This window comes from Stegostoma tigrinum, chromosome 1 (assembly GCF_030684315.1).
Source record: "Stegostoma tigrinum isolate sSteTig4 chromosome 1, sSteTig4.hap1, whole genome shotgun sequence".
NCBI classification, from domain to species: domain Eukaryota; kingdom Metazoa; phylum Chordata; class Chondrichthyes; order Orectolobiformes; family Stegostomatidae; genus Stegostoma; species Stegostoma tigrinum.
In genome coordinates this window covers 123,752,409-123,764,998 of record NC_081354.1, presented here as the reverse complement: position 1 = coordinate 123,764,998, position 12,590 = coordinate 123,752,409, and the positions used below count along the sequence as shown (strand labels likewise).

At 39.4% G+C, this 12,590-nt stretch overlaps 1 protein-coding gene across 3 annotated transcripts in view; it reads left to right on the top strand.

Moving 5' to 3' along the window:
• The window catches only part of LOC125454680 (vasculin-like), a 56,699-nt gene that overhangs the window by 32,062 nt on the left and 12,047 nt on the right, over window positions 1-12,590 (top strand). For all 3 annotated transcript variants that reach the window (XM_048535725.2, XM_048535733.2, XM_048535717.2), the window contains exons 8-9: window positions 2,434-2,553; window positions 4,847-5,011. In XM_048535725.2, coding sequence (XP_048391682.1) covers window positions 2,434-2,553; window positions 4,847-5,011 — 285 coding nt within the window. The remainder of the gene's footprint in view (window positions 1-2,433; window positions 2,554-4,846; window positions 5,012-12,590) is intronic.

Here is a 12,590-nt window from a genome sequence, read left to right as displayed (position 1 = left end):
AACTTCATGAGACTGCAGCGTAGACTTAGATGCCATTTTGTGGCAGCAGCATCTAATAGACAGAGATTAGTGGTCCCGTAACCAGCAGGTCTGATCAAAGCTCATCAGTTCTTCAGTATCTAGCAATGATGATGGATGATCTAACAATTAAGTTGAGGAAGTGGCTGCATGATATTCCATTGTCAATTACAAGAGAATCCAATATATCAGGGCAAAAGTGAAGGCTGAAGCGTTTACATTCATCTTAAACCAGCAGTGCCAAGTGAATAATTCATCTCAGCCTCCTTCAGCCAGTGAGATGACTTAGGGTCCAGAATACATGCTGAGATCTCCTAGTGCAAATTCTTTCTGATTGTATGCTGCACTGCGGCTACCTTTTGGTCAGTCTGTCATCTCACTCTTGAGAACATACCCAAGAATGGTAACGGTGGGATCTGTAAGTTATAATTCTGCGTGTAAGTCTGCACGCTGAGCTGGAAGGTTAGTTTTCAGGCATTTTGTCACCATTCTCGGTAACATCATCAGTGAGCCTCCGGTGAAGCGCTGGTGTTATGTCCCGCTTTCTATTTCTGTTTAGGTTTCCTTGGGTTGGTGATGTCATTAGCTGTTCTTTTTCTCAGAGGCTGGTAGATGGGCTCCAAATCAATGTGTTTGTTGATGAAGTTCCAGTTGGAATGCCATGCTTCTAGGAATTCTCGTGTGTGTCTCTGTTAGGCTTGTCCTCGGATGGATGTGTTGTCCCAATCAAAGTGGTGTCCTTCCTCATCTGTATGTAAGGATACGAGTGATAGTGGGTCATGTCGTTTTGTGGACAGTTGATGTTCATGTACCCTGGTGGCTAGCTTTTCTGCCTGTTTGTCTACCAGCTAGCCACCAGGGTACATGAACATCAACTGTCCACAAAACGACATGACCCACTATCACTCGTATCCTTACATACAGATGAGGAAGGACACCACTTTGATTGGGACAACACATCCATCCGAGGACAAGCCTAACAGAGACACACACGAGAATTCCTAGATGCATGGCATTCTATCCGGAACTTCTTCAACAAACACATTGACTTGGAGCCCATCTACCAGCCTCTGAGAAAAAGAACAGCTAATGACATCACCAACCCAAGGAAACCTAACCAGATAAATAGAAAGCGGGACATAACACCAGCGCTTCACCGGAGGCTCACTGATGATGTTACCTAGAATGATGATGAAATGTCTGAAAACGAACCTTTCAGCTCAGCGTGCAGACTTGTTTCCAGAACCTCAACCTGAGCTACAAATCTTCTCAAAACTTGCTAGTTATAATTCTGTGTAACTGTTGGCTTGACTAATCTTGGGGGCTGCTCTTCCAGTTTTGGCACAAGCACCCTATGTTACTAAGGAGCAGGTTTGGGTTTGCGTTGTCATTTGATAGTTAGTATGTTGAGTTTCATTGATTGTTGAGCGGCTGTTTTATGTGGTGAAGGTACTTTGAGTTCTGTTGCTGGCATATTCCTTAATTATGCCTGATAACAATGAGCATTTTGAAAATTAGAAGTGGGTATGATTTGGAAGGAAGCATGGAGATGTTGGTAGTTTGTACTTGAACAGCCATGTCACAATTGGTGCCTGTTAGCTACTGGGTTAAATTCATGTGTTTGTAATCTCTTCTCCACAAGGGAACTAATTAAAATACAAAATGCAAAAACAAAATACGATTTGTTGCTAATAGACCTTGTTTATTACTTAGAAAAAGGCATGCTGTAAGGAAATATTGCCCATCTTATTCTTTCCATATTTCTGTATAAAAATCATCAGAGGGTAGATAAACTGAGATACTCATAATTGCCAGAAGTCTCACGACACTAGGTTATAGTCCGATAGGTTTGTTTGGGAGCATTGTTCCTTGCTCAGGTGAAGTCGTTCACTTTCACTTCACCTGACAAAGGACTAATGCTGTGAAAGCTTGTGACTTCAGATAAACCTGTTGGGTTATAACCTGGTGTCATATGACTTCTGACTTTCTTCTCCCAGGTCCAAAACCAGCATGATTGGAAATTTGGATTTGAGGAAAAATTGCTTGTGTATAGTTTGATCCAATGCTACAGAAGTAAAATTCAATCAGTTGATTTAAATAATACCCAAAAACTGTCTGATCTTTACTATTGTACATTTGAGACCCCAATTAGTTCAAAATAGTTCTGAAATAATGAATTGCTTAATTGAGATTTGAACAACAGGCAACATGTTTAAACCTCTGCCTCTTCCCACCCCTGTCTCCTTTTGGTGCATTCTTAATCTTTTCCTTAGACAAAAAGAAAGAGGGAAAGTACTATCAACTGATCTGGTTCTAGTTCTATTTATCTTGTCTTTCCTCTCCCACATCTTTGTTCTATTTAATGGTATGCAATTTTATAATTGGAAGCATTTGCAATTGATTTATTTTATTTAGCCTGCACAGTGGAAAGGCTCGGCGAAGGAGAACAAACATGGGACTCCATTTGTCAGCTTCAATGCTCTCCTCAAACCTGTACCTCAAACCTTCAGTTCATCACCAAACTCTTTAAAGGAGGTATAATTTTTATGTATTCATGAAGTATTGAATTATTGTATGTGCTCGTTTTTTAAAATGTGTTTTGTCATGAAACTTCACTTGATGCCCTCGGTTCTGTGTGGAGACTTAAACTGTGCAAAGTAAGTCACTAATTTTTCAGAAACTGACTGAGATGCTTTTGTGGTGGATTAGCGGGCACTGTGGCCAGTGACTCAGTCATAAGTTTGCTTAAGTTGGCGTTTGGTAGAGATTTTTTCCCCATAGTGAATTTCTGGAGGCTACTCTCGATGAATGTAACGTAAGTAACAAACTTTTTGGGTCTGCTCCTGGCTCTGAAATTCTGCATTGGATATGACAGCCATTAAAATGCATTTAAAACCTATATAAAAACAGTTTTCTGTTTGAGAGACAAATACTTCCTGTTTTGTTGATATAGTGCAGTATTTGTCGTTCTGATCATTTTTTAGCCTGTAGCTATGATGAAACAACAACAGTTGGTTTGTTATGCCGTTTTAAAGGATGAGCAAGAGAAACCACTTCATTCACGTTCCCATTTCTCATTCAATGGAAATTTGAATGAGCATCTAATTGGCAATACCTGCACACCTCAAATTTAGCTGCATTTTAATATGCCTTGTGGAAAGTATGAGAAGGAAGAATCTCATTTAATGCAAACTATACCTGTGTACAATTTTTGTAGCATACCAAAATTCCTCATGGAAGTTGTGAAAAGTAATATTTTCTATCCTAAGTCATGAACAGTCACGAGTGACGGTCTTTCCATCTATTATTGTGTTGCTGGCAAGTTTGACTATGATACATTTGCTTCCTTCCTCGAGTCATTGATGTATATTGAGAACGGTTGTGTTCTCGCCACTGATCCCTTTGGAACCTCACAGGTCGCCAACCTCAGTGATAGACGTGTACAGCACGGAAGCAGACCCTTTTGGTTCAACTCGTCTATGCCAACCATGTTTCCCAAACTAATGTTGTCCCCTTTGCCTGCGCTTGGCCCATATCTCTCTTAAACCTTTTCCTATTGGTGTACCTGTCTAAATGTCTTTTAAATCTTGTAATCGTACCTGCATTTGCCACTACATTGGGCAGTTGATTCCATAAACACACCACTCTCTTGGGGGGTGGGGAGGGGGTATAAAGTTACCCCTCGGGTCCCTTTTTAAATCTCTCTGCTCATCTTGAAAATATGTTCTAGTTTAGAACTGCCCTACCCTAGGGCAAGACCTTTTCGATGCTCGCTTTTATCTATACCCCTCATTATTGTATAAACCTGTATAAACTCCCTCCTCAATTTCCTATGCTTCAGTGGAAAAACGTCTCAGCCTATCTTGCCTCTCCTTGTAGCGCAAACCCTCCAGTCCTGACACATCTTTGTAAATCTTTTTTGAATCCTCTCAAAAGTAATAATGCAGTTCCTACAGAAGGAAAAGAACCTCTTATCCCCACTCACTTGTTTAATCCGGGATTATTGACTTTATTTTTCCCCCCACTCCCCCAGGGTGTTTTTGGCGTTTCGTCGTACACTATAGGCATTTTATGGTAGTTTGGGAATCAGGTTTTTACCAATCTTAGGAAGAGCACAGCACCCAGACCCATCTCCATCTTCTCCACCCCCTCAATGCTACCTCCACACAGTCGCCAGAAGCCAAAATCAAACCTGATCCCTGGCTCTGTGAGGCAGTGCTAACCACTGAGCCACCATGCCAGCCTTTTGGTAACCTATTTTGTGATGGAGTCATTTTCCTTTATAAATATTTGGTATGTGCCAATCTGTGAGGAACCAAATGGAAAGGAAATCTACCCTACACCCTTGATTTTTATTTTATCTGAATTTAATATGGACTGGAGGTTTTCCATATTTAAATATTTACATTTATATTTAAAATAAATGTGCTTTGACCATAATGGCTTACAGAGTACAGAAGTTATGTTTGTCAAGTCAGCACATTGAATCTTGCAATACTATACTTCCTATTCATGCTGTAGTTATTTTCATTTTAAATCCTAGTTTTCTCCACATGGTATACCCAATACAGTAACAAATATTTTAGACACAAGTTGCAGCTTGTGAATCCACTTATCTGATTAAAGCCTATCTGCATACCATTTCCTACTGAAATTTTACTAAAATATTTACTGCAGTGTATAACATTTTTCTGGGAAGTAGAATGTTATTGTCTGTTTCTGTCAAAACACTAACAGATGAAATAAATGTATCATTAATCTAAGTCATATGTTGAATCTGCTGTACATTATCTTTGAATTAATTTACTGATTCAATTTATTTCAATAGAGTAGTCGTTCCAATTCTTCTTCACCAATTGACATAGCAAGTCAGCCTCGTATGTTGAAACTGACACGCATGCGCTCTGATAAGAAAAGTGATTTTCTGAAGACTTTGAAACAGGACAAGCCCGGTGAAGGATATCTTGATGGAGACAGTATGGATAAAGAAAAGGTAACTATGTATCCTAATATGAAAATATTCTAGTTGGCATAATTTGATATTGCTGCATTCATTTTGTGCTGTGTGCATGGTAACTTCTGGTATTCAATTGCTGATATTCATACCTGCTCAGTTAAATGCGCACACTCTGAATTCTGTGCTTTGCTTATTAACAAGGTGCATTGTTGCAGTCTTTACAGATATTATTTCAGTTTTTCTGTTGATTGTAAAAACAGGAAGCTCACACAATGTACACACTTGAAATGAACCAGTGGAAATGATTCTTATTCAGTGATATGCAACTGACTTTTCAAATGGTATATTCAATCAAGATTACTGTTGAATAACCATGGGAAATACACGTTACAATTTTGGGACCTTATTGCCTTTAGAATATCATCTCAAGAATGAGTTTTGCTTCAAGTTTTAAGATAAATGCTGAAATATCAGACAATCTTAATCATTTTCAGAAAGCAAAGTGAATTACCAATTTAATTAGTCTGTGCTTTTTGCTCTTGATTTACTGAGCTCTTCATTTTGCTTGGCTGATTAGCCAGCTTGATGCCTACTTTTTTAGTAGTTAGACATCCTAGATCCCTTTTTAGATTCAAATTCCATTGGTCAATGAGCATTGAAGTGGGTGTTTTACTGCCCTCAAAATCTGTATCAACTGCTTCTCTTGAGGTCAGCAGTGAGCACTGCTATTTTACTGGTGATGCAAAATCGGCAAGAAATGATGGTGTGAACTTTTGATCAGGTGATGAATCAAGCATTTGGGTTAATTTGGTTTACAGTTGGAGGCGTGGCATACTGATGTGTAGACATAATTGGGGAAGTTTATAAATCACTGGTCCAATTAATTAAGCTGCAGTTTTCTGAATTTTTGGGGTATTTCAAGAATGCCAGAGGTATTAGAAAGACGATCGAGGATTGTTGAGGATTATTTCAATTCTGAGGAGAGGTTTACCAAGTTGGTACTTTTCTCCCTGGAACGGAAGGCAAAGAGGAGATGTATTTGAAATTTTTGGGATGACGAGAGGTTCCGATAGGGTTTTTGTTCTGTTTAAAAGCAGTTCTCTTGGTGAGAGGCTGAATAACCAGATGCTGCAGATTTAAAATAATTTGCAAAAGCCCCTGACGGGAGGTGAGACAGTATGTAAAGTACCAAGTGGAGTAGAAAAATTTAAACTGAATTTCAAATTCAAATGTCTGTGGGAACAAAGATCTTGGGTAAAAATTGCAGAAGGGCAATTTCACTGCTGTTTTGTATAATAATTTTTCATGATTTAATTCTTGAAATGGGCTTCCAAGTAAGGGGACCAAAGCTGTGAAACAAAATGCAAACTGTGCTAATAATTTCCTCATTTCAAGGAAAAGCTAGATGGGCTTTAATGAGTTCCTGACCTTTATATTAGATAAAGTATAATAATGCCAATGTACTCCTTTAGTAATGGAGTACCCTACACTAATGTTTCTGAGAACACATTCAGATTTCATCGGAAGTGAGAAAGTAAATTTATTATTTTCTCATGTAAGGACAATTGATATTTCCAGGTTTTTTTTAAAATGTAATTTAAAATCATTCTCAAATTTATCAAGTGTTGTTTCAGTAATGTCCACTTGGGGAGGATGACTGTCTGGTCTCAAACCGTCAATCGTAACTCGACGTGGTTGACTAGCCTCTTCTGTGATGTTGTGCAAAACCTTTTGGTCATATCAAACTACTAATAGTGGTTTGGGAAACCAGCTTATCAATCTCGAAGAACAATTAGAAATGGCTTGGCCAGCCATGCCATCGTCTTAATATTGTTGAACATTATCTTATAAGCACTCTGGAGTTTTTCATGTTTTACTGTCAACACTTGACCAATCCATTCTTAATCTTGAAGATGTCACCTGGATCACCTTGCAAAACCTGAGCTGAAATGAAATAAAACAAACACAGGAAGCAAACAGTAGGTTTGTTTGCATTTGTGGAGAAAGAATAAGTTGACTTTTTTTGGGTCTGTTCTTATTTTTCATAAGAACTGGACAGTTTTAGACATGTAATAGATTTTGAGTAAGTAAAAAGATAGAGGAAGGTTAAAATAACAAAATAGAAGCTCTGTAATGAGGTGGAGGGCAGGAGAGATTCACTGTGATCCTTGTGAAATGCCATGTGGAGTGATAATGGGACTGTTAACAAAAGTGAAGAAAGAAGAGATGTATGTACATGAATCATGAATGGTGAGATGTTGAATTGCTGTTGTCTGGAAGCAAAAATGTGGAGACAGAAAACATCAAAAAGTACGTTTGGAGGCATAGTTATGATCTGAAATTTTTTAATTCAGCATTGAGTCCAGAGGTGCTCAGATTAAAAATGAGGTGTTATTCTTAAAATGTCTGGAACATTATGCAGGAAACCAAGTGATAAAGTTCAGAACAGGAGAAACTGAAGAAGTCGAATAATAAGTGATGTATAGGAAGTCATGCATATTCACCTAGTCCACGGTTGGTCACTTCCATGTAGACTAGGCCATGTTGTAGGCAGTTGATACAGCATGCTAAACTGAAAGAAATAGAAGTAAGTGAGTGTTTTACTTTTTAAATAAGTGCTTTGAATTTGGATGTTGAGAAGAGAGGAGATAAAAGGGCAAGAGTTGCATCTCCTGACTTAGCATGGAGGGTAATGTGGGTTGCGGTGATCGGGGTGGGGTGGGGGGTGCAGCAGTGAGGTGGACATGTTTTAGGTAAGGTTAGGAGATGTTGAAGTGACTGAGGAATGGACCAAGTTGGAGTTACTGTAGAGGAGTAAACTATTCTGATTGCTCGGGTGTGGAGTGGTTCTCACTGAAGTATGACTCTGGTTTGATGGGATTGTGGGGAAAGTGGAAGATGAGGACTTTGGAAACCAATCCTGGCTATTGGGTTCACTGGGATGGATGTGACTTTTTTTATTCTTTCAACAAGCACTTGCTATAAGGAATCTTAATTGTTACAATGCTTGCAAGGGTATCTTCCCACGATTGGGTGTCCAGAATCTAGCCAATACCACACATGGAAACAATACAAGTTTTTTTAGATTTGTGATCATTTGCTAATGTCACAAATTCATAGAATCCCTGCAGGGTGGAAAGAGGCCATTTGACACATGGAGTCTGCACCCCCAACCCTCCAAAGAAGATGCCACCTGTACCTATAAACTCCCACCCCCTAAATCCTGCTTTTACGGTGGCTAATCCATCTAACCTGCACACTTTGGGGCAATTTAACATTTCCAATCCATCTAACATGCACATTTTTAGACTGTAGATGAAACCAGAGCACCTGGAGGAAACCCATGTAGACGTGCGGAGAATGTGCAAACTCTATTCAGTCACCTAAGGTTGGAATTGAACCCAAGTACTGTGAAACGGCAGTGCTAAACCACTAAGCCACTTGGCATTTCTTATTGCCTTTTTTCCTTTCCAGAAATTTTCAGTTCTTTACATTTATCCGTTGACCCAAATTATTTATCATGCTATTACTCTATTTTGTACTGCCCCCCAGTTTTTCCCTTCTCTTCCATGTGCATCTGCCCCATTTCCAGCCCTGAATGTTTCCTCCTTATCTGAAGTTGTTTTCTTTGCTGTGTTGCTAATCTGTCAATGTACCATTACCCATTTAGCTGTATGGCTGCTGTAGCTGATTCCAATCATCTCTTGTCCATTGTCTAGAAACTTACTTTGAACAGCAGGTTGCTGGCAAACAATACGGAGCATGAACTTTGTTCCCACTGATAATGGAGGTGGAGGGGAAGAAATAGGCCAATGGAGCCATTCTTTCTGTTAGGTATTTTTTGTCAGTGCATGAGCTACTCGTGCTGCTTCATTTGTTCTGTGAAAATTGCCTGCCTTGTTTACCTGTGTAATAATTTTAACTGCAGCCCAGAAGTAACTTATTACGAATAACTTGTGAAAATTGTTGCAGTGATTCCTTTGTTTTGAGTTTTTTTGGTCACCAATTGTTGGATATGTAAAGGAGCTAAATATTTCGGAGTAAAAGCAAAATAGTGGGATTGGAACAACTTAGGCCAGGAGAGAGAAACGGTTAACAACAGATCGAATCTGAACAGTCAGATCAGACTTGGAGGGTGGGGGGAGGTAAATATTTTAACTATTTCACGGACGCCTGTTCTAGCACTGTTACAGATATTTCTGAATCTGCTGCCTTTGTTCCTTGCTGCATTAGTTTGGTATGTGAAGTATTGCTTTGTGGAGGGTAATTCTATCATGTATCCTTCTTGCCATATGGAGTAATAATATTAGGATGTTCTGAAATCTGAGACTACCGGGGTTTGAGAAGATTTGTAGCTCAGGTTGAGGTTCTGGATGTGAGTTTGCTTGCTGAGCTGGAAGGCTAGTTTTCAGGCGTTTCGTCACCATTCTCGGTAACATCATCAGTGAGCCTCTGGTGAAGCGCTGGTGTTATGCCCCGCTTTCTATTTATCTGTTTAGGTTTCCTTGGGTTGGTGATGTCATTTGCTGTTCTTTTTCTCAGAGGCTGGTAGATGGGCTCCAAATCAATGTGTTTGTTGATGAAGTTCCAGTTGGAATGCCATGCTTCTAGGAATTCTCGTGCGTGTCTCTGTTTGGCTTGTCCTAGGTTGGATGTGTTGTCCCAGCCAAACAGAGACACGCACGAGAATTCCTAGAAGCATGGCATTCCAACTGGAACTTCATCAACAAACACATTGATTTGGAGCCCATCTACCAGCCTCTGAGAAAAAGAACAGCTAATGACATCACCAACCCAAGGAAACCTAAACAGATAAATAGAAAGCGGGGCATAACACCAGCGCTTCACCAGAGGCTCACTGAAGATGTTACTTAGAATGGTGACGAAATACCTGAAAACTAACCTTCCAGCTCAGCGAGCAAACTCTCATCCATCTGAGACTATATGCGGAACTTAACAAATTTCTGTGACATCATGCGTGCATGTTATGCGTGTGCATCAGGGGTTAAAAAAACAACTTGGCTATTTGTGAAATAGTTGGACTCCTTTTGTCTATGCAAGGTGCATAAGTCATTTTCTAACTGGATCAGTGACATGACAGATCCTGCTGTTCATTTTGGGAACTTTTGATAATTTAGTCATTACTGTTTTGTGAGATTTTGCTGTCGGTATACTGGCTTCTATATTTCTACGCAATGACTGCACTTCAGAGAATGCCTGTACCTTTAACGCAGCAAATTTTACTCACCTAACAGACCTGTACTTGCTGATCTACACTAGTTTCTGAAGAAACAATGCTTTGATTTTTACAACTCTCATTCTCGTTTTTGCATACCTTCATGGTATCACCCTGACTATCTGGCATTTCCTATAATCCTGAGATTTCAGCAATCTTTTAATACTAGTCTCTCCATGCCACACTTAGATTGCTTCACTGTGGTGACTGTGCACCACCAGTTGCTTAGGCCCCAAGCTCTTGAATTTCCCCCTGTCTCTTTCTGTCTCACCTTTTTTTCCATCCCACTTTTTTGTCGTTCCTTTTCTTAAGGTCCCTTAAAACTTAACCTCCTTGACCAAGTTTCTGGTCAATTGTCCTAATATCTCCTTGTGTAACTCCACTGCCTCATCCTGTTTCATAATATGTCTTTGAAATGCCTTGGGCCGGTTTAGGCAATACCAAGTCAGCTGTTTGGTTGTGTTTATACCTGTTTTGCCTCTCTCTGACTTGCCGCTCTTCATATTGTGAACCGAAATCAGGTATAGACAGACCCTGTACTAATTGAATTTTCTTTTAGTCCCCTTGTTAAAAATTGGATTGAATTTAGATCTTTAAAAAAAAGTTTGTAAAATACAGTGAGACTTAATTTTGATATGTTTGAAGCTTAAATAATACTGAGAGGGCAGGATAGAGTGAATGTGGAAAAGATGTTTCCAATAGTAGCAGAGACTGGGACCCAAAGGCACAGCCCAGGGTGACTGCCAACCCTTCAGAATAGAGTTGAGGAGGAATTTCTTTACCAGTGGATGATTAATCAGTGGAACTCACTACCACAGAAGCCTGTGGACATCAAGTCATTGAGTGTATTTAATGCAGACAGCTTCTCGATTAGTCAGAGGATCAAGTGCTATAGAGAGAAGGCAGCATAGTGGTGTTGAGAAACATATCATTCATAAGCAAACTGTGGAGGATGGCTCAGATGAGCTAATTTGACTCCTATCGTATCTGATCATTTGTTATAAAGTCATCAGATGCATTAAATTGTTATGAAGCAACAGGCAAGGCATGATACATTTTTTACTTGGGCTACATTCTCCTCTTTGTCCATCAAAATTGGGGATGGTTTACAGATATCCCAAGAGAAGCCACAGTTATCACAGAGGATAGTGATCTCTTTCAAGTTGTGAAGGCAGCATCCTATGCTGTAGCTCAAGTATTAGGATCTCTTTCTTGGACCTGACTTAAATCTCTTGTCAATCTTCCCACCTGGAGAAGTCCTGATTTGGGCTGCCCTGAATAAGGATCACCTGATGGTGACTGCTGTCTAACCCTGAGCACTTATTGATGTACCTTTATTTCTCAGGGCCAGTTGTTAATCTGTGTTAATTACTTAGTTGAATCCTTCTGGCCAATGGATATGGGGCAACTACTCTGTTAGAATAACTATTTCCCCAATTCCAAACGTTCATTTTAAAGATTAGTTGTTAATCTTTTTAAGAAAATAAAATTTGTATTTTCCGAAACTCTGCCTTCATAATGAAGTGCAGATGTCAGCTTATAGGGCAGAATGATCCAAATGGTCTTTATAACATCCTTTTTGCCTTGTTAGAATTGTTTATTTTAGGAACAGAAAGTAACTGCTGTAACAACAGTTTACATGAGACTGTGTGTGTGTGTGTTTTACAGGAAGTATAGGGGGGGGCACAGGGCGCGGGTGTATGTGAGTTTTACAGAGACGCTAATTTCTAACACTGTTTAAGACTTCAGTTCTTATTGCAGTAGCATGTCGTGTGATGGAGGAAAATACAGTTAATTTCAGACTGAAATGATGTCTTGGAGAATGGAATATATTTTATGTTGGGAGCAAAGACATTGACTTACCTTTACCCTGCAGAATTTACAATTGAAATTCTTTTGACGTGCAGCCCTCTTATGGAAGAAACGACAGCCAGTTTACATGCTGCAGCTTGCATGGACTGCAACAGAATGTGACTTGGTTTGTCTTAGTAATGTTATTTGAGGGATGTATCTCAGGTAGAACACCAGAGGTAACTTCAGTGCTCCTTGTTGAAACAGTAATATGAAACCTCTTTATCTCCGTTTGAGAGAGCAGGCAGAGCCCTATTTACACAAGTCTTCAATAGATGGTATTTTACAGAGTATTACTCCCTCAGTATTGCATTGAAGTGTTGGCCTAGAAATTGGGTCAAACTGCTGGGGTCCTTGAATCTTTTGACTCGGTCACGACATTGCTCTCACTTCAGCTACAGAACCACTGGTATTGATAGATGTTAGTATATTTAAAATTGATGTTTGATTTTCTTTTGGTTTTCTTCCATCTGCTTTCTAAAGGGATACACTTTCTCTTGCCCAATAGAAATATTTTACTTTTCTTAA